The sequence below is a fragment of the Agelaius tricolor genome, unplaced genomic scaffold (assembly GCF_023055355.1).
Source record: "Agelaius tricolor isolate 1412-34295 unplaced genomic scaffold, bAgeTri1.0.p SCAF_2, whole genome shotgun sequence".
In the NCBI taxonomy this organism is placed as follows: Eukaryota; Metazoa; Chordata; class Aves; order Passeriformes; family Icteridae; genus Agelaius; species Agelaius tricolor.
In genome coordinates this window covers 25,505,326-25,528,916 of record NW_027269262.1, presented here as the reverse complement: position 1 = coordinate 25,528,916, position 23,591 = coordinate 25,505,326, and the positions used below count along the sequence as shown (strand labels likewise).

The following is a 23,591-nucleotide window of genomic DNA, read 5'->3' as shown; positions in this document are numbered from 1 at the left end:
AGCCGTAAAATCTAACAAAGAAACCATGATAATCTACAACTCTCACCCCATTAATTTATTTTAGTACCATTCTTTCCTGTTAATATGAATGTGTATATTACTAGCCTGATTCATTCACACACAGCACAAAAAAACACCATCCAAAAATACAAGCTTTTAGTGTATTGGTAATTAAATTAAATCAGATGCAACAAAATCAGTTTTGTTTATGCTTTCCTTATATTATTTCATGGAACATTTTTTTTAAACAAAATATAAGAGGTGATGGGTTTTTTTACTGTGAGATGGTGCATGGGACAAATATAATAGACAGTGCTAATTGCAGGAAAACACTGAAACACTAGGAAAAGATTGGTGATTATATCAGTAGAGCTGGCTGTTAAGGAAAACATCCTTCCTTCCAGGTAGATATTTCCTAACAGCAGCTTAGATTTACTAATCCTTGTGGTCTACCACTTTAGAAGAAACAGTATTTTGGTTTGTAGGGCAATGAGTGTGATAGGGCTATTAAATCATAGGAAAACTGGAAGGAAGGAATCATTCAATACTCTTCCAAGTCCTGGAATCTTTTCAGGATGTTCACAGGTGGAGCAGAAAGTGAGAAAATGAAGATTTTAAAATTATTTAATGCTTAACTTTTTCAATGGATTTCTTTGGAATTCTGCTTCTCTGCCCCTTCCCCACCTCATGTAGATACAGGAATCGTCCATATGGTACAAAGTAGCATACCAGGAAATGTCTTCAAGTAAGTTTGGAACTTTAAAAACATTGTAGATTCTGTGCAATTAATCTCCTAACAATTACTTTAAGTGTTAGGTGTGTGATAGCCTGGGTTTTATGAAAAAGGATCATGTTGGCAAGTGTTGGAGGGATGTTTGGAAGCTAGACTAAGCCAACAAAGTAACAGGAGTACAGGAACAGTCATTGACATCTTCCTAGAACTTGTCAAAAGATTTCCAAAGAAAAAACAGAAATGCCTTTTCTGAAAGCTTTAGCAGCTGTGTGTGTGATGCTTTAAGACTGTGCTCTCTATAGTGGTTTTGTTTTTCCAGCCAAGGAAATGTATCAGGAAGTCAGAGAAAATTTAGAAAACAGTATGATTTTAATTAAATCCTTGATAAAGCTCACGGCTATTTTTTCTTAATAAAGGGTTCTAAAGTTTTAAAAACATTCAATAGGTTCCTGAATAGTTAGCATGGAGAATTTGGAGACCAAGTCAATCAATAAGCTAGGAGTTAAAGGGAATTTAGTCCTGCCTTAAATGAAAAATCTTCGTGCAGCTTGAGCTACACAGTTTGTGTAGAAATTCTCAGCAATATTGATCTCAAGTGCACATATTTTCCCATGTGAAGGTCACTGATGGACATATATTAAAAAACTGCCATGGAACACAAACCTGCTGACAGTATGAAATATTCTTAATATAGAGAAGGTGTGCTTTTTACAAAGTTACAACAATTTAAAAAAAATAATTGCTATGAACATGACTGCCAAATATTTTTATTATGACCTTGCTTTAGAGAATTTGAAAGAGGCACTCATAAAGCCTTGATTCTGGAATGGCTGATCTGTGACTATCTCTACAGTAATAACAGTACCAGTATCATCTCAATAAGAAGTAATATGATGACACTTCCAACAGGATACTTCTGCATTGATTTACTAACTGTGATCTGAAAGAAGTTTATCTACAGAGGCAGTGCAGCAAATCGAGAAATAATTGCCTTATTTATATGAATACAGTGCATACTTATGAGTATGGTTTTGATGTCTTGTTTCCATAAGAGGGAAGATAAAAAGATGCTGCTAAAGGAAACATCAGAAGTATAAAAAAAATTACAAAGTCACTGATAAGATAAAGGGGAACGTTGCCTTTGTGGACTGTCTGATTTTTCCCTCTTAAGGTCAAGATGACAAGACAGAGACGTGTACTCAATCCAGAGGATCTGAAACGTGAAAACTCACATTCATCCCAGCTAACTCACATAAAAAGTGAAGACTCACACTCATCCCAGCTAACTTTATACACTCAACTGAAATGCCTAAGTAATACTATTTTTCCTGAGTGGGGGGACACTCAACTTCAAAAAGCATTTTCACCTGTCTAAGATCTGCACTGTCCTCTACATACTGAGTTACACTGTCCTCTATGTATGATCTGTTTCTCATACAAAAGAAATAAAGGACGCCGCCACACTCAATAATCTACTCCAGCCAGTGAGATAACAGGCCATTCTATGCTATGAAATTTGGGAAGAGACAAGATGGCAAAGGCAAAGACCTAGATATGAAAGAAGAACAAACTGCTGCCAATCAATTGACTTCTCATGCCTGCAGAAATTGAAGCAAATAGGCAATGAAAGGTGTGCAAAGATGAAAAGAAGGCTACAATCACACAGAATCATCAGAATTAGAGATGCAGACATCAATGTTTTTCCCACTATCTGGTTTGTAATATCTCTAACTGAAAGTTTACCTTCATGAAAAAACTTGTAAGGAGGGAGCTAGTGTGAGTCAGGCCCATCTTGCTAATGCAGCTGTGGAGCAAGGATCTATGGTTCTACCCAAAGGGAAGCAAAGGGAAGGCCAGAAAGCCAAAAGGGTTATCACAGCACAAGAAGTTGTCCAAAGCACATAACTTCTGCCTTATAAGCATGGCAGACAGCAATTCCAAAGCATTTCTGTAGAGTTTATTCCCAATATCACGTGCATCTGCACTTAAGACAACTAAGTGCTGAGCTAGTACAAAGCAGTGTAGCTTTGCTGCTTGTAAATGAGCTGTATCATCTTACACAGCTGACTGTCTGTGTGTCCTAACAATTACAACTGAATGTAAATGTTCTAGCTATAAGTTGCAGCAACTTTCCCCTCAGCTTCTGATCCTGTTTCCTTTATGGTGGTTTGAGCACATCCTCTGAATTAAACATTCTCATTAATAGATATTAAATTAACTCGTGAGCAGAGTTCAAACAGAAAAGAGGCTTATGCACACCAGGGAAAGGATGTAGAAAACAGCATAAATATCTGCAATTGTCAGTGAATTTGGTAGGGAGCAAAGAGAGTTCAAAGTAGATGTTCATACTGGCTGCTGACCTGCTAAAATGCTTCTTTCTACTATGCAAAACCCTCAGAAGGAACCAAATTGTATTTCATTGCCGTGTCGTAGTCTCACAATGTATTCTTAAGATTATGTGCAGAAGTGCTTCATTTTGGATGCAGATCTGTCTCTTTCAATTACCAATGCAGACTACAAAGCATTTTAGCAATGTCACGTGTCAATTTAGCTTGCTAAGTTATCCCAATTGGCTCTTTTTTAAATTCAGTGACAGCAGGAAAAAGATGTTCTTAGCAGTCATAAGTGCTTATGCCTTGGCACTACTAAAGCATCTAGCCAGCTCTTAGATTGAATAAAGATGCAGAAGATTTGATGTTGATGCATAATACCTGTTTTTAATGTGCTGGGGAGAGCCAAGACACTTGAAAGCTCCATTGACCATAATAGCAAGCCTTGTGCAGAGAGCTTCACATTCTTCCATACTGCAAAATAAATCGAGGGGAAAAAACCAAATAATTAGTAGTGAAAACAGAGAACATTTTTTATACCTAACTTTAGTTAAAGTGGAAGAATCTGAACAGATTCAAAACAGGTACACAAAACCTTTGGCTTCAAAGGGTGATAGTCAAAGTTATAACCCGAATAGGTATGTACCAAAAGCTGTTACCACATGACAGCTAGAAGAGAGCCTTAAACCATCATTTATATTTTAGTCCATACCTTATTGGACAATTCTGGTCAGAATATAAAGGTATCATTACCACAGGCAAATGCCTCATAAGCAATCTCAGGAATGCCACTGATGGAGTCATGAACTCTTATTCTCTTAAATATGTGTTCATGGTTATTCTGAGCTAAAGGATAAAGTGAGAAGGAAAAGCTTGCTCAGCCTTTCTTTTGCATAGCACATGGCCTTGAAAAAAAGTTACCCTTAGCCTGATTGCAGGATAGAAGCCAATCCAAATCACTACAATCCAAACAGAATTCAGGAAATGGAAATGCATCTGAATAGAAAAGCAGGGTCCTTCTAGATGTGACTGCTTCAGATGATAAATAATAGCTTTGACTTGTAAAACTTATGGCAGATGGGCTGCTACTCTTCATATTATGCAGAACTGTGTGAGCAGCTCTTTCACAGGAGCATTTTAGACATAAGGAACCAGTCAGGACACACCCACCATCTCAAAGAGGACTCAGAGATGCTTGGTGTTCCTACAATTCACTGTGTGCCCTCCCCAACCCTTCTGAGAGAGCTAAACAAGAGATGTCTTGTGTGCCTCAGCCGTGAGCCAGTCCGAATCAAAGTGATTTGACTGAAAAAACATTGGCAATTAAGTTCTGCCCTAGAACAATTTCTTTATAATGTGACAGGGCTGTGGTGCAAACTGCCAAACTGCTGTGCCTGAGACAGACAGGGAGAGAGCTGACACATCTTCCCACAAATCAGGAAATTCACTGAATAACTCCTAATGCTCCTCTTGGCATAACGCTTCCCAGCCGTAGCAAAATTACACAAATTTAGGGCTCTAGGGACAGTTGACAAAGCCTCACTCCTCCCAGTTAAAACAGAAGTTTTGTCTCAGATTTGTAAGTAAAAAAATTGTCTCAGAAAAGTAGATGAACAGCCCTCAAAACCTGATTTTTACACAGCAAACCTTCTCCATACCTTACACATGTATTTGCTGACATGTATGAAAGTTCACTTCATATGTAAAATTCCTGTACTTATACAAGTAAATAATCTCAAAGCCCCAATGGCCTTCAGAAAATAGTAGAAATAGTATAAAATAATTTCTCCTTCCTTCACCCTGGCACAACAATGTGAACAGTAACACAGTACCTATTGTCTGCTTCAAGTCATTCATTTGTAGAGCTAAATGTGTACTTCGTACAATTTGATGGATTTTGTTTCTTTACATCATACTAGTAATGAGATCACAGGTCTCTTCTATTTGGCTGGTGTTTGACAACTAAAAGTTCTTATACTGGGCTGACAAGTCAAAGCATGTTTTTTCCTGAAAATCACTGAGCTGAATTCACAATGTATAACCCACTTTCCCTAAATGAGTGTGCTGGTAAGCACTTGGCCACCAAACACAGGCACATGAATTTTAAAATTCAGCTTCCATAAATAAAACACTAAAAATTTTTTTGAGAATTTTTCCATCAATAATGGACTGGGACAACAAATACATCTTAAGAATATCTAAAAAAATCTGAAAATAGGAAACATTGCAGGAAGTATGGCCGCATTCCTTTATTAATTCATCTATACTTCCAATCTCATTTGGTCAAATGTTTCATTGTTGTCCTGATTATTGAATTTTGTCTTCTCTGGACATGTTTTCATGATCTTTCCCTCATTTAAAGGAATTTTATATATAATTATGCATACCATATATATATACATTACCTGAGGGAAGATTTAATTTATTTCATTTCACTATAGATGTTACAAAATAGTGTTGATGCTTCCTCCATTAAACCAATATGCCAGTGACCATATCAGAGAACTGACAAGGTATTTAATGCAGATGGACTCTTCTAAGAGGATGGGGGCTCTCCTACCATTTCCAGTAATGCATAAGAGAATAGCTGATGCATTCATCTTCAGGATGCCACGGCTTACTCTTTTCCCATACTGATGCAAATCAGAAAATTAATAAAATCAGAAGGCTTTTGACTCAGGCCTCCTTTTGCAAGGATTTTTAAGGTAGCCAAATACAAAAAGTAACCTGATGTTCCAAGCAAGGAGAGATACTACAACACTGAGTAAAAAGAGCATGGAAAAAGAATTCATTACATCATCTTTGCTGTGCCTGCAGCCCCTTGAGCAATACTCTATTTTTTAAAATTTAACTATGAAAAATCTTTGGGATTTAAATAGGTTTCTTTTTCATGAATAGGAAGGAATTACCATAAAATTTCAAGAATTAATCTATGTTTCACAACAGAGTGAGCATGTTTTCAAAATATACTCCTCTGCAGCACAGGAATATGCTAGCTAGTGGGATAAGGGTCTCACCTGTGGGATGTCAGCACAGCTGCACAGCCATCCTGAACTTCCTTCAGGATAGCTTTCCAAAGGTAGCGTTTAGAGCAGGGATCCATCCCAGAGCTGGGCTCATCCTACAGGAAACATGAAAATGACACAGCAGCATGGAAAAAGCATACCACAGGGTCTACCCAGTGTGAAGAATTAACACAATTCACAATAAAATAATATATTTTTCTCTTTAAATGTCACATTTTCAGAGGGCCACTTAAGTGACACCCTGATCAATGTTTTGCTTTAACACATACAGTTTAATATCTAAATTTATGGAAGACACATTTTAGTAAAGAAGTATATATATATAAACAATATTTAAATATAATCTATGTGTACTTATAAATGCTTATCATGTATATAAATTTTTATATATAGTATATGTATAGCTATAAGTATTTATTATATCTGTTTAACTATATGCACATACTCTTTTTTGATAAGAGAGACTTGCAAGTGGTTCTTCTCATTTTCTGGAAGGATTTGGTGACTGTTTCTGATCTGCATACACATCTGCTATGAGCACAAACAACTGGAGAAGTCCTATAGTTCCCAGATGTCTACACTGCACATCCCACATCCAGGTGTTTGATAAGATGTTTGGATTTGACATCTTATACCAGTTACTCCCACTGCCCTTTTAAGAGGAATTTTCAATCACAGAGGAGAGAATTCACAGGATAAAATAACATTAACTCAGTGCAAAGAAACTGGCAAACCCATTTCCCACTTGGATGGCTTTCATGGAGAAAGACGTGCTGCTACAAAATCTACATTGTCCCTTCCTATCTATTCCTCCTTTCCTCCCTAAATCAAATTTTTAAATTCATCCATTCATATAAATAAAAGGAATTATATTTGATTGATAAATCCAGTCTCTGTCACAACAAAACTAGGAAGAAGGAAACTCTTCCAAGTTGCTTTTTATCCAGCGGAATTCCATGGGGAGTGTCAGCACGTGTTAGATGAGTATGGCTTTGCCCAGAGTATTTTCAGCAAGGAATCCAAGCTGAAACCTGGAAGCAAAGTTTTCAAGAAACAAAGCAAACAAAACATCCAGTTTAAAGCTAATTTTAGTGCTTCACTACCAATGTCAGAGGTTAAAGAATTAAGTTCAGTCTCCCATTATCTGTGGATTGCTAACAAAGAAAACATAAAACACAATAAACATAAAGCAACCTACAATGTTGCTCAAATTAATAGCTATGATCCTGGATGCAATTTAAAAGCAGATTCAGTAGTTTATATTGCTGTCTTTGCTTTCAGAGAAAATAATTAAAAAAACCCTCCTTTTAAAATACTGAAAAACTCCTTTAGCTTTCTAAAGCCAGCAAATGTTTTAAAGAATTTTACGTGTTTAGATATCTTTCTTTCCTCTTTTCATTCTATATGCAACAGTCTGTGCCCTGCAGCAAGTAGGCTGAAATGGATACTTGCTGTAGTATACTGTCATAAAGACATTCAAAACCAGTTGGAGCATTTCCTAAGATCAGGAAAAAACCACTGATTTAAGATAATCTCCTCCTTTTACTAGCTGAACCAGGGCCAGTTAAAACATAAAATGCAAATAAAATGTCTTCTCTTAGAAGTGAGGAAACAATAGGCAGTTAGAAGCAGCAAAATATGTCTAATCTTCTGAAACACAAACCCTAGAGAACACCTATTTTATCTGGTTCTGGTTTACCTGAGATCTTTTCCCGGAAGCCCAGGAATCCCCCTGAACTCTGAGGAGCAGCTTTCCTACCCCTGACTGTTTTGAAAGGTTTATTGCACTGATTTAACTCTTCCTAGCCAAGTTTTAAGAAATTGAGGTTCAATATTCTCTAGTGAAACAATAGGCAATGGTATGAAAGAGAATGCAGTGTTGTAGTGATGCAGTTCCCAAAGCTTTGTAGCTCCCTGATTTTCAATACAGAAGGCATTGTTTATGCTGGAGTGGCCAGTGTAAGGCCTAAATGGGCAGTAGTATGCAAGAACCAAAGCAACCTGGGATAAGTAATTCAAATTAATATAATTCAGAACTATTGCTTGATTGGGTGACTTGTAAATGCAACAAAATGTAAGAACTAGCCAGATTTATGAAATAAATACAGCCTAGTAAGAATTAGGAGTATCCTGAAAGAACACGGGTCAATTAAACACGTATTTGGACCATCGAATACCTCAATTGTATTTGTGTTGATGGCTTTTGTTTTCTGCTCACCCAATTGCTCCAAGGAAGAAAAAAATAGGAAAAGAAAAACAGTTTTACTTTCTATTTTTGGGAGCACTGGAGAATAAAATTAAAGCCATTAATACAGCAGAACAAAGAAGACAGTTGTACATCAATCACTCACCGACTGATCAGGAAAATACCTGATTTTCTTTAGAGCAACATACACGGCAACAAAATTCAATGTAGCCCATTTTTCATAACCACAATATCACTCACCAGTAAAAGTATTTGGGGTTTACCAACTAAAGCCACAGCAGTAGAGAGCTTCCTCTTTGTGCCAGCACTGTACGTTCTCACCAGTTTGTCAACATGGGCGCTGAGGTGTAACCTGTTAACAAGGTCCTCTGCAACCTGTGGTTTGCAAATTTGAAGGCCAACAATGATGAGACAGATTAGATAGCATTTGTGCATAGATTAAAAGAACATTCTGTTCATGCATGTTAAGAAAATGTACATGTTGTTTCCTTATTTATCCACACTTGCTGCACATTATTACTTTTGAATCTTAAACACAGGCAAAAAACTGCTCTGGGGCCCCTTCGTTCTTCAAAAATGATATGGATTTTCTCATATAGAAGTCTGGCTTTGTCACTGCTCAGCACAGTCATTTGTATTTGGTTTGTGTTCATGGGTCAATGATCTAAAATGTCTCTACTATTTGTGATCAAATACCTGAGTAATTGAAAATTCAAGAAAAAAAGACCTCCATCAGCTACAAAAAAAGATGAAAATGTCAGAAAACCAAGTCGCAGTTGTGGATTTAGAGCTTCTTTAAGACAAAATGTAACAGGATTAAATTAATGTAACTTTTTAATAACTGGGAGGGGTAAATTGATCCTAGCTGGATTGGTTTTAATTGCTTTAACAAGAATTTATGATCCGAGCAAGCTGGAAAGGCATGTGAACACAGCTGGAGACAACACTCATGCTGTCCCCTATGGCCTTTTTTTTACCGTGTCAGATACAATCTTGACATACAAGGCTCCCTAAAATACTGGCGCTAGAGAATATGAAATGTAGCAATAATCTTAATCCATCTATATCAGCTACTACTGCTAGATTGTCCATGGAGATTCAGCTCAAAACCATGAGGGACACAGCAGAAACTGTTCTGCTTGCTGCTGCCAAATGCACCCTGCAAAGCAGCGGGTGTTTGGCATAGACTCCTGGGGGGCTGTGTCATCAAGGAGTGATCAACTTTGTAACAGAGCAAGTGCATCTTCTACGACAGCTGGAAGATTCTTGTAAAACAAGGAGTTGCATGGTGCTGTTATTGCCCTACATTAACTGCCAGAGCACCCCTGGCAGCATGGTTCATTCTCTTTGCTTCCTCTACATTACCTTCAGCAAAAAGCAAGGAGGGACTTGAAAGCTTAATTATATCACATGGACAAAATTCCAATTGAAAAAAAATTCAAAAAACAATATTGTGAATTATTATTCACTATCCATCATAAACAAACTGCCACAAGCATAATAACTCTTTCTATAGAAGATTTTTATGCAAGCACCTTTGGAAATGATCAAGATATTCATGACCCTTTTAGCAAGATTTTTCAAGCGATACTTATAAAAGTAAGAGACATCTCTGAGAGAAATTTGTCTGTAAAAGGAACAATGCTGCAGAGGTGAGAATCTGCAATATTCTTGTGATGATCCTTGGACTGGTATCCATAGTCACTGTGTTTGGGGTACCTGGATGTATAACCTGACAGTAGTGCATGTTCTCATACGAAACCCACATTCCAGAAATATTGCTCTGCCTACTTTAGATGCAGAGAGGTTTTTAAAAAAAAAAAAATCATAACTGTTAAATTAGCCACAGGTAATATTATACTGAAAAGTTCAAGGCTTTTGCTGTATCAAAGTTAATTCACAGTAACTTACTTCCAATTAGAGGTTATAGCTGTGGCTTTAAAAATGGTTAATCACCTAAGTTATATTCTAAGTTAAGACAGCTGAGCTTTGTTTCGTTATGCGGATTTTTTTCACATTATACACCAAAGCAACACACAAAGTGAAGTCTTCTAAAGCATGTGGTAGACACCTTATTCTGTCTACGAAATTGACTTGATGGCTACCATTGGGAATGCATGAATGTTAGTGACTAAAGGATTATCCTCCTACATATTCACCAACAGTCATCACAAATTAGACAGAAGATCTCATAAGAATTTAAGACCAGAAAGAGAAAAAAATATGCAACCCCATGTTTACATCAAATATACATTTTAAATTACAATAAGCTTCAAGAGTAATTAAAAAATAATCAAGGGAGGACCATGCATAACAGCTGAAACGTAGTTAAGACTATTCTTTAGCTATGACTAGAACCATTCTTTCTGACTGCTTTGAAGTGTCATCTAAAGTCAGCAAAATGCCTTTTTTTTTTTTTTGAAGATTTTTTGAAGAGACAATGAATGCTGCATGGGGAAGAATTTGGAGGGTCAAGGAATAGTGAGAGAGAGAAGAAAGTAACTATTCAAGTTAGATGGGCTTCTTGTAGTCTGCAGCCCCCAAGGAGACTCAATCATGTCAGGTATGAATATAAAGCTCTTTGTAGGGAGCAGCATTAAAAAGAACGAACTTTGCAAAATTTGTAATTTCTCACATTGAATTCTCCTCTCTCTGGTGTGTGCTAAAGCATTCAGCATGACTCCACAATCTCCTGTTTCCTACAAGGAGGTAAAGCCTGGCAAGCATCCTGCTATAGAAATTTTCAAGACAAGGTTTAAAAGCTAAATAGGTAAAAGGAGAGGGGTGGGAATAATTTCATAGTACCCACTTTGTCACTGCTTTAAATGTGGAGAGCTTCCAAGATAAACCTTGCAGATCATCACAGTACACAGCACAGTCTGACCTGATACCTAGATACACTTCTTTGGTGCAAAACATATCAAATTAGAACTGATTTAGAACTGAATCACATTAGCAACAAAAAGGCAGAAGGAAGAGCGAACTTCCTTATTCCTGAATATTTCCCAGTTTCACCTAAAAAAGTCTCCTATTCCTGCTACCTCCCTCAAATCTTATATTTCAAAAGAGCACTGCAGACTATGGTTCAGCAAATATAAGAATATAGAGCTCAATCTTCTTTCAAGAGATGACCCCAAGACTTTTTTCTTTAATGCATATTATAAGATTTCCAGTAATCTTTCAGCTTCATCAATAATACCTAAGCAACAACAAAACAGTAATATGAATAAAATTAGAAATATTACATATTAGCTATATTCTAGAGGAGCCTGAATATCTCCATTACAACTTCATTTGTCTGTATAGTCAGTGGTTTATATCATAGTACACTGTAAAGTAAATACAAAAATCCCTCTTGAACTACTTTAATTTAAAGTCAGAATTGCGCATGTGATCAATCTGCAGATACAGATACACATATTTATGCAAGAGAATTACAGTTCTAATGATTTCCTTCCTGTAGTGAATGTGAGATATATATGCAAGCACCTTCTCTCCCTCTTTGTCATATTCACTGTGATGCTCTATTTGAAGGATATTTTCATTCATCTTCAGCAGCAAAGAGTGAGGAAATACATCAATTTATTTACTAAGCTAGTAAGATTGAGGCCAAATCAAAAGCTACAGAGTTATATGCAAATATATATATTGTAAGCACACTTGAACCGTGAAAATATTTAATGTCTATTCATGACTGTAATAATGTATTTCAACTTTTTCCTTCCTTCCTCCCTACACTATCAGTAAAAATTATAACAGACTTCACATCTATCAGCTAGCTATTTCCCTATTTTCCAATATTTCTTAAAACTATTTACTGTTTTCCTCATCAGTTCTAATATATTTAGCAAAAGATTTTCCCCAAAGTTAATTTGAGCTATTCCACCTAGCTGTAGAACAGGCATTGGAATGAGCCCTTCAATCTGCAGCATCTTAACAAAATCCCCCAATACTTTGTGGAGTTCCTGAAGACAACATTCATTCCAGAAGAGGCAGTAAGATAACTTTTTACACACATGCCATTATCTGTGGATGTAAAGGTAAAAACAGGCATGGCCTCCTCCATCCACCAGGGAACTAAGAGATCCATTCCATTGAAAAGCAGTAATTGTGTAACCACTAATGCCTATGGGCTTCCACTCCCTTTTAAAATTACCTCCAATAGTCAAGTAAAATATTAAGTGGTGATAAGGACTTTCAGTGTGTGTGTCTTCCAGAAAAATCGGGAGTTATCAATCTATCGAAAGACTACAATCAATCTATTCAAAGACTAGAAACATCATCGTGTGTCTATCTTGACTTGAAAGTGTATTATTTTTCATCATTTCTGACACAATAAATAAAATGGATAACTTCTTGCTTTATTTAAACAAATCCTTGTAAAGCAAATCTGATCCAATACTGAAAATGTGTATCATACCCAGTTGAAATGATAATAAACATGGATTGAATTTTAAAGCCATCTGAAAAATAACTTTACATGTCCAAAGCAGTAATCCAAAGTTTGAGGTTCTGAGTAAGTGGATACAGCATAGTTTGAACATCCTAAAGAGCAATCATTCATCAATTCCACACAAAACAGTATTTATTTGGCTTTCAAGTAAACTTAGAGTTGTTTGATTTCTTATATTTGGAAAGTGTATATCCATGGTCAAGTTTCTGGGGAAGAGTATTTTTTATCCCAAAATCTCATAAAACTGTACACAGTAATTCTGCTTGGGGTCTGAAAATAAGTAAACATACAAAGAATATATGAATTTACAGATTCCCATTTTCAGCCACCTATAGAATATAACATGTAAGGAAATCATTGAGATTCTAGAATCAGACCAAAATCTTCTTGGAGAGTTATGAAAAGAGAGACCATACTGGCACTCCAAAAAAGTTACCTCAGAAGACCCAATAAAGCTTCTTTTGAGATTTGCAACAGAAGTTTTAATGCTAATGAGGGATGCCATTTGATGCTATGCTAATAATTTTAATTTTTTAACAAGATGAGTACTGTATTTTGGAACAAACTGAGATCTAGGAAGTTGATATATTAAAGAAATAAAAATTAAAAGTACTATGCTTAATCAATATCCTTCTAAATAACCTACAAGTTTTACTCTAATTTTTCCAATTTTGAACAAAAAGAAACTTTCCGGGCAGATTTGTGAAGTATAAAAACTTCACATTACATGTGAAGCTTAACACTTATAGTAAATGACCCATTTTTCTCCTCCTTTCCCATTCATTTAATTACTGTTTTGGAACATTAAGTGCACTCAACTTTATGTCAGGCACTTAACTCCTGCCGCTGATAAATTTGTCTAGCAAAGGATTTGGTCCTTGACATGAGTGCTTCAATAGACAACTTCAGCAGCAGCACAACCTGTGAGTCACCTTCCTGCTCACCAATTTCTTAAAAAACAAAGTGAATATATGTTTCTTTCGTTATCAAACCAATGTACTCTCTAGACTATATGTGTCTGTGCGTATTAGTCTAATTAGTCACTGGTAAATATTCAGAGGCAGGCTTGGAGTGCTGTATCATAGGCAGGAGGGAATGATGAGAAAATAACAGCTTACGTTTCCATACAGCTGCTCCTCTAAAGCATTCCAAAGCCTTATTTTCTTTATAGGCAGCTAAAATGGTCACTTTCTCCAGGCACCAGCCATTTCTGAGTTGAAGCACAGCAGCTGTTGAGTGCTTGACAGACGTGCCACGCAATCAGGAGGGCCCACTGACAAAAACATTTGTTTTCCTCTGAGATAGATGCATTTCAGTTTTTGGTGGAGGACAACCAGAGAAGCTAAATATTACTTGCAGGAACGCTTTGATGCCTTGATCGCAAGCATATTGGCAACAAAGTCTGCTCTGCAATCCATGCAGGCAAAAAATTAAGAAAACTGAAAAGAAGGATGATCTTTCTTTCACAAATGGGATGCTAAGGCACAGAAGGCTGACTACAAAGAATAGTCTAAGCCTATACCTAGATCATCTGAGGTCCAGGAAGGTTAATGTTAGTCTTCTCTCAGTGCACACAGTAACATAACTCATATCTAAATGAATGATTTTCATTCATTTGAAGAGGGAAGTGTATTTGATGTACCATACTACTTCAGGAACTCTTCCCTAACTGCTATGGAGGAGCTGACACTTCATGGAGAAAACAGGTAATTAATTATAGTTGAGGGCTTCAGTGCAATAACAGCCATGCCTTAATATATTTCTTTTAGATCAAGGGAAATAGTTTCAATACTCTCCTAGTAGTCTGAAGTAAAAATTAACACAATAAGTTATGAAGGGTAAACAATCAAACAAAAGACTATATGATAATTTCTGAGTAGTCTGCAAGTAACATGTTAAAACATGTAAAAGTCCAGGCTTTGTCCTGGACAATGGATACCGCCGAAGACAAGGGGCAAAGGCTTGCAAGAATTACTTATTTTCCCCAGAAATACCCAAATTATCAGCTTAAAACAGTAAAAATTCAAAATATTGCCTGTCCTGATGAATACTCAATGTCCCTTACAGGAATCCTACTTTTTTCTGAAATAGCACCTTTCTGCTGAGGAAAAAGAAAACAGACTACAGAGAATCAGAAAGCAGCCCTCTCACATACAGTCAAGGAACTGGTTGCAAACCACTTATTAGACCCTGAGGCAACAGCCAGAAATGCACTGAGTAGTAGGAAAAAAAACAACCTATTTCAGTTCATGCAGTTTTGCTTCTGAAAAAATGAAAGGAAAACAACAGGCACTATTTTGAAGGTTACAAGGGCAGTGCTACAGCAATATATACTACTTGGGACCAATCTATACAGCAGAAATTGAAAGATACCAATTTCATGTCACACTACATGTTTTCTCATGTTAATAGAGATGCAATTAAGCAGACAAGACTGAGCAGCTCAAGTCAGGTCATATTGTAAACTTCCATCTGCTGATACAGGAAAAAACCCCATATTTTACACAGTGAAGCAGTCCTGCTGGAGAAAGATTGTCCTTCTCAGACGTCCTGGCCAGCTATCCAGCACCGCTAGCAGTACCGGGGCACTATCCCAATCTCCGTGGTTCGGGACAGCACCTGAGGCAAACGCTCTGTGCTGTGACAGCAGTGTGACCTTGTGGTAGGACGTGGCTTGGCTTGTGGCTACTGTCAGCAGAAATAAGAAGAGAGCGCTCTCCAGCTGTGGTGAACCCAGGTTTATTGGGCCCCAGGGGAAACTGACAGCCGAGGAGAACAAGGGAAGGGTTGCAACAGCTTATAAGGAGGGAGGGACACAGGGGAGGAGTCAGTCCTTGGACGAATAGAGTTTCAGAGGGGAGTGGGATACAAAAGATTGACTTAGGAAGAACACCAATGGGGATAACGTAAGGGTGGGGCCCGGTGGGGCCCCAGCCCCTGAGCCAATCACTCAACGCTCTGGCTGGAAGTTTCTAGAGAATTCTAGAGAGAAGGGTGGGAGCGCCGAGCGGCGGACAGGGCACTGGGGAGGGATTTGAGAAAGGGTACATTGATCTCCAAGGCAACTGGGGAGGAGTTGGGATAACTGGCAGCACAAAGGAGGGAGGGGAAAACCAGGGCAGGACCACCACATGATAAGGGGGAACAGTACAGTCCAACTTACACAGACACAACACAACAACACAGTATCTGTTTCGTACTTAATTTCTGTATTAGCTGACTTGTTGCCTCATTACAGAAAAAGTTCAGTCTGCTGATCAGCACAGCTACACCTCTATCTGTAAATCCAAGCTCCCAGTGATATTCCTAGATATTGTCAACTTGTATGCTAGTAAATTCTCAAAGCATTTTCTTTGGCCTGTTCTCCCTGGACAACCCAAGCTTTGTGTGGCAGCTAGAGCATTTAAGAGACTGTTCCCATCTTGAGAAGTTTAAGACAGCAGAATGCTGACAGCTTCTATCCCAGCACCCAGGTGTTTCGTTTATTTATACAGAATCATACAACAATTTTTAGTTCCTTCAGAGTTAAATGGTATCTCTGAAGAAAAGAGTTTTTCAGAGGTACAAGACTCAAAGCGTGGTGTTCTCTAACAGTTCCTCATGTGGGATAGTGAAGGCATTGAACCATTCATAAACTTAATTTCTTTTAGGGGTTTTGTGCCCAAGATTTCATTTGCAATAATGTTATTTTACTATCTGCAGTGATGTTATTGTGTTTTGAACTGCCGTAACAGACAGAAAAAAATCCAAATTATTTAAATAAAATTGTGGTAATGAAAAACCTTATTACTGAAGTTGTTAAGATGAAATATTAGACAGTTTCTCATGTTCAAAAGGTACAATTGTTCTATAAACCCCACAGTCTAGCCAGGCAATAGCTCCCCCTGCAAATCTGTTCTGGATAGTTACCTTATGGATATCTTGCTTTGGAATTCCACGCAGTGTGCAGTAATAATAAAGATGCTCCCAACCTGTTAAAAGTTCATCCAGGGCATCTTGTTGTGGACAATATCCAATAAGAATACCTTCAGAGCTAGCAGAGAGTATATCCATTTCAGAACTGTTCAAAGAAAAAGAAAAAGATTTGAATGTTGTTGAACACATCCCATGGCCCTGGGTTCCACACTTGGGATACAAGACAAACACACATAACCTGAAGTCTGCAGATAAAGGAGTTTGAGTCTCTTTGCCATGGTTACTTAGTGCAGCACCACCCACACACAATGCACACTTTTTGTCCCTTTTGGGTTAGCACAGCCACCAGCATGTCACTGTTGTGACAGCATGTGTATCAAGGTCAACAGACCAACACATGAAGAAGAGACATCCATGAGAATTAATACTCACCTGTTTTACTTCTCTTATCTTTTTGGTAGTACCTGCTCTAAAGAGACACATTTAAAACCATGCATTGCTCATATTGGATATTATACTATATACAATATTATATTCATATCAATCTCATTGAATATTGAAGAGGAAGGACTTGAGAGAGGGGGAAATTCTGCTGGGTATTCTTTGTGTGTCTATGACCACACATACGCATGCATGCATTCTCTAAACAACAATAGCAAAACAAAACACAGGATATTAAAGCCAAGTAACTTAAAAACAATACAGGAAAAAGTATAAAATTATCCTGATTTAAGAGACTTTGGCCTTCACTTTGTAGCTCTACAGCATTACTTGAAATTACATTCATTGCTAAGAAGCAAGCTTGATTGCAAGGGTGTCTCATTACCCATAATGACACTAAATCTATCCTATTTATTCCAACATCTAATTCAACACTCAACGATGCTGATTTACATGTACAGAAAGACCTATCAAAATGAAGATACTTAATAATAAAAAAATGTGAGCTTTGAAGGAAAAAAGTTTTCAAAAGATTCTGAGTAACAGAATATTTTTCCTCTAAGTGGTTTTCTACATTTCTGATTAAAAGAACATAATATATGATTAATCATTTAGACATAAAGTAAATGCATTAACTGCAGGATCTACAAATACTAGCACTAGTGAAAATATAAATATGTATCTCCTGTTAACAAGATTCAGGAGTCTGAGGCGAAAAAAAAATCTGCATTTTTCATAATGAACCACAGCATGAAAATATATTTTAATGCTATCAAAAGATAAATTAACATGATTATGACAAACCTTGCCATAGACTAATTAGAATGGTCCTTTGCTGTTAATGGCAAACTTACAAAATCAGGGTATTTTGGCTGGTTTGGATGGTGCTACATAAGTTATCTGCCTATAGACACCTCTGTAAATAAAGAGTTAGCAAAAAGTAGAAGGTGATAGGGGAAAGAGGATAACAGGAGTGATCCTCATTAATTTATATCCATCTATAGGACATTTTCAATGGAGTATATCCAGAATTTTTACCGTCTCAGTTTCCAATAATACATATGGCAAATTAAACCCTTTTTCTACAGTCATCTTTACCATAAGATGTAGATTGAATAATGCTGATCTTATATAACTAGTCAGAAGCAGTGGATTCCTTATTTAATTAATTCTAACATAGTGAAATACTATTCAGAGTGAACTGTTAACTAGATGCTGTTGCACATAGAGAGATGTATCTGAGGTTTGTTGTGCTAGGAAGATTCATACACAGGGTATTCTTTTGGTGCAGCTGCTGTCTTTTGAGAAAAAAGAGTCTGGGCTTTTGATAATATGCCAAGTCCAGTCAGAAGAGAACAAATCCCACTCAGGGGTAATTTCAGGAACATTTACTCAGCATGAACCCTGGAGCTGGATAGAAACATCTTGTCTGCAATGGGCCCCTACCATGAAGAACAAAAAGTTAAATATGGACAGCTGCAAAAAAACAACAGACATCTAATGTTCTTTAGCCAGAACTATATTAGAGCATCCTTACCCTGTTTGCATCAGGAAATAAAAAGTGTTCTCAGTGCTAATTGTACACACAGGATTCTAGTGCTCTGCCCATCTAATGCACCCAGTCTTAAGTGAACAGCATCCTAGCCACTGACCTTTAGCTTTCATAAAGTGAGGGCAAAATGAGAAGGGATCATAAAATATTCTTACTCAGTTTAGTCCCTTATCTTGTAACTTTATCCATTAGTGCTGACCCTGAACACTTCAAGACTTCCCATTAATGCAGAGATTCCACTGCATTCACTAAAGAACTCATGGACCTTTCCACCTCACTCCTCGCTCTCATCTCTGTATCTGTCAGCTCAAAAATAATCCAGCCAGAATACAAAAAAAACCAAAACATATTAGGATACTTTTTTTTTTTTTAGTGTGCACTATAATGCCACATATCTTCCCTCATCAACATCACAGAGTAGATTTCCAAATCAAAATTCTCGACATTATCATTCAGTTTTGTTTAGCCTGGTCCTACATTTTTTTCTGAAGGTATAAACAATATAAATAAAAAAATAGATGGAAGAAAAACACATTATCATTTTTAATTATAGTAGATAGTGTACAACAGAAAACAAGCTCCTGTCTTAGCAAATTGATTTTCCTTGAAATTCAGTTAATCTCTCAGATTTCATTTTTATGGGTCTAAATTAAATTAACATTTCAAGTAGTGATGGCTTGATACCAGAAAATCTTCTCAGTAAACGATATACTGTAAATATTTTTCCCTTTTCTAAAAAATTTCTTATTCTATTCATTAAACTAATTATAATCCTCTTCTTCCTTAACAAACATCATGATATATGCTATTATCAGAATCAAATTCAAAAGATATATTTTTAATATTTTCTAAAACATAGATTTGCATGCAGCAAAATGCTGATTCTTTTTATTCTCAAGCCAGAGAAAAACAGCCATTTTTTTCTGCCCTATTATTATCAGGATGCCATAATTTTTCACTAAACTATTCACATGAAAAACAAGACATACAGGAGGAAAAAATCAGCTCATTTTATAAATAGAGAGAAAGAACATGTAAGTATGAATTCCAACCCCTCTCAGGCTTTTATCCATAGTACAGTAGACACAATGAAATCTAGTGTAATATCTAAAACTATGGGTAGTAAAACACTTTTACACTAAGCTTTTACACTACTACACAACTTTCTGTATCTTTATAATAACACAGCATACTTGTTTTCTCTAAATTCTGTTAGCAATTTTGATTATATCATCTGATCAAGATATAAAAGACATTTTCTTCATTTTTCTACTTCATTTTTAGACTACATCCTTATTCTCAGTCAATACTTCCCCTCGTTAGTTAAGCTTTCCTTTAGAGTGAACAGCTGCAACAAATGACATCACTGGAATATTTCCAGAAATCTTTATATTTTAAATATAGTTTTAAAGTTGCAGAATTGCATTTCTAGATCTCCTTTAGAAATGGTCAACAGAACATCTGGCATCCTCAAGAAAAATAGTGGAGTCTAGCACTTGAAGTATGGAAGATTTTCTATTCTATCCCTGTCTAAGTATTTTGGTGAGTATCATGATATTTTGGTGCAAGACATCCTGAGAAAATATCCTGAACTCAATGAGACTTTCCTCACCATGGAGTGTTCACCTTATAGGTTTATACTATTGAGGAAATACATTTGCCAGATTTTCAAGATACTGAGATCATAAACCAAAATCAGAGTATAGAAAATTTTAGATTCAAAATTGTTCCTCCACAGACCATTGCAAGGCTTTTTACATTGATCTATTTATTCTGAGTACTTAAAGAAAGCCATGCAATCTGATTACAGATTATATGGGGGTGGCATGGGGCACTCCAGTCAGAAAGCCTTTGCTGACACTGAAAAGAGTCATAACCACTGGGATGAGTGAATATGATCTTGGACAAAACCTGTTTCCTTCCCCTGTATAAACAGGACCTGCAGTTTCCAGAAGGCAGGAGTGGCTATTGTAGAACTAGATTTGATCTTGTTTTTTACAATGGTTACTATCAACATTGCTTATAGGTGGTTGTGCGCCGTAATTCAAAGGTAAGACTCAGTGCTGGGTTTCCAGAGACAACTCAGTCTCTGAAATCAGTCTTATGACTGGTTTTGGAAAAAGTTCTTTCGCTTTTGGCTCTGCTGTGCACTTTGTTTCACTTTTATATGCTTTTTCTGCAGTTTTTCAATGCAATAAAAAGCAGTGATATATTTGGTACTTACAATACCACATATATATATCTGCTTCTACAGAGTGATAAATTCCATTAATTAGTCAAAATGAAATATAAATTTACAAATTGCAAAAGTACTTAGACATTTCATTGTACTCATAACTGCACATTCAATTCAGTGCATACTAATGCGCAATTAACATTACAAAGAAATCAAGGTTAAAATATAATTAATGTAACTATAGCTTCATTATAATTAGACTAATTATACTGATATACAGTGTAAAAACAGCCATTTCAGCCATTATATTTATGTAAATTTATTCTTCCTTTCAAGTTAAGCTATTTGAACTACATTTTAATTATTTATCAAGCTGAATATCATACCTATCAAAAGAGTTGAAGTTCTAGCCATAAAGAAATATTTTACTTTTCCCTCTTTGTAGAGCAGTTCTTTGCTCCTATGACTTTGTAATACAACAGCTGAGATGACCGACACAATTCAAATAGGATGGGGAATTGCTGTCATGGAGGATCTCTGTGCAGAAGGAAGATGGAAATTCATGGGAGATAAATTAATTACACGAGGAAGACTGCCAAATGCTTCAGTCTTTGGTGGGGCAACTTATGAATAAGATGTTACCTGGTTTATGTACTTTTTTGCATAAGCATACCACTCTAAGTATGAAGTTAAAGTCATCTCTATTCAGCAAAGTACAACAGAAAAGATTGCAAAATAGAGGGCACCAAAAAGGCAAACAAACCACCAGTCACATTATTCATTATTTTACATTGACCTTGCCACGGCACTTAAAAGGATTTTGACACTTTCTCTTCAAAGCTGTGTTTAGTGCTCTTCACTTTAGAGAGGTTTTATGACAGAGTCACTAAGGAGGGTTTAAACACAAGTATAGAAAGGGAAAGAAAACAAAGCTTGGCCAAAGAATACACAAACACAAAAAAGTGGAACAGATGTACAGTATCTGCTGATACATTAGCCCAGCAGACATTCAAAGACTACGAAGACTCACTTTGTTCTCCTTTGTTATACCACTTTGTTAAGTGTCAGCTTTTCTTTGTACATATTTAATGCAGACCTTACTTCTTCAAGCTGTTTGACAGAAAAAGTAACTACAAAAATGTTTACAGTTTCATTCACTACCTTTCATTTAGACAGCTCCCACACTGGTGGCAATCTACTTATGGCAGTAGAGCCAAGCATGAGATAATTTTAGTCCATTTTTACTCTTGTAGAGCAACAGCTGTGCTACAGAGAACACAAAGAACTCTTCTAATTGTCAGGCAGATCATGCAGTTAATTATTAAACATATTTAAGCTTTGCAGCTCTTTAAAAGCCTGTCGGTCTCTTAATGTCTTATAAAACCATACTTTCTAAGTAGAAGTAAACAAATCTTATTCAAATATTCTGCTTTCTTGTAGTTATTGGTTTTGCTTTTGATATTTCTGTCCTTTATGAGAGATACTCCTGATACTTTGCTATCATTATTTTGTTTCCAAGCCTTCTGAAGTAACTGTTTCAATGTTGCTTGTTTCTTTGTCACCCTTCAATATTGAGGTGGCAAATATCCCTAATATGGAGACACACTCTCTAGAAGCTAATTATTTTTCTGTTTCTTTTGCACAGATATGTCACTGACAACAGTGATATTAATGAGGTACACAAAACAATTAAAAAGTAAAATCCCCTGTGAAAGGCATTATATTCACATGATTGGCTGTGGTTGGTCATAAATTCCTATTACTTCTCTGACTATTTTAATCACATAACAGTAACAACTAGAATGGGCCTACAAAGGTTATATAAGTTGCCTAAAATATTTTCTGCAGAGGGATATGAAAATTAGAAAGAAATAGGTTTTTTGTAGACTGCTCAGCTTGTATACTATAAATGTGCGTTGGTTACACAAATTGTAAGATACACAGCTCAGGCATATAATGCATTTAAAATATCTACTTAATTTGTAGTGTGTCAAAAAGAGAAAACCCCAATTAAAACAGATCAGAAGCCTTCCCTCCCCCAAAATCATTTCCCCACCAAAGAAGTCTGTAAAAACTAATATGCAGAAAAGATGAAGTTGGCTTTAGTTTTTCACAAATATTCCCACTTAATGACACTCTGACTTATGAATCCCAGTGATACTGAAAAATAACATACATAATACCTATCTTCTATGGATTTTATTAGCTTTTGTTATGAAAACAGACATAGATCTCTCTCAGATTCTTAGGAATAAGCTTTTTTTATTTTTTGGTGGTATTAAGCATTCAGCAAACAACCAACCTAGCAGACAACAAATCTTTAAAAGTACGTGAAGATGTTGTGAATCTGCTCTTATGTCCTCTTAAAAAGGATGTTATTTCTCAGAAGCATATTTTAAAAATTTCTTTGAGACTGTAGCAGAAGGTCCTTGAATACAAGTTTATTATTGGTGTTTGAGGCTCTTTCTCTATAAACCCCTGCACTTCTAAGATGTTTTAGGTCGACCTTTCAAAAATTCTTCTTTGTGTTCAACTTATACCTTTCAAAAATCCCATCTTCTATTTCTAGAATTCATGTTCTTCCAAGGTGCAATGGCTGTCTAATAAAATTCAAGGTCATTATCAGTGCACTGCCTCAAAAAGACACTCCTGACTTCATTTCAAATTCTGTATCAAGCAGGAAAAGGTATGCATGGATTTGTTTGGTTTTTTGTTTGGTTTCTTTGTTTTTAAATTTCTTTTTAAATCAAAAACTTTGA

The 23,591-nt window shown here is 36.3% G+C and overlaps 1 protein-coding gene across 1 annotated transcript in view; it reads right to left on the bottom strand.

Moving 5' to 3' along the window:
- The window catches only part of ABCA13 (ATP binding cassette subfamily A member 13), a 170,456-nt gene that overhangs the window by 12,780 nt on the left and 134,085 nt on the right, over positions 1–23,591 (bottom strand). The window contains exons 49-52 of the mRNA XM_071454709.1: positions 16,658–16,808; positions 8,536–8,670; positions 6,081–6,184; positions 3,445–3,537 (exon numbers count right to left, since the gene is read on the bottom strand). Coding sequence (XP_071310810.1) covers positions 3,445–3,537; positions 6,081–6,184; positions 8,536–8,670; positions 16,658–16,808 — 483 coding nt within the window. The remainder of the gene's footprint in view (positions 1–3,444; positions 3,538–6,080; positions 6,185–8,535; positions 8,671–16,657; positions 16,809–23,591) is intronic.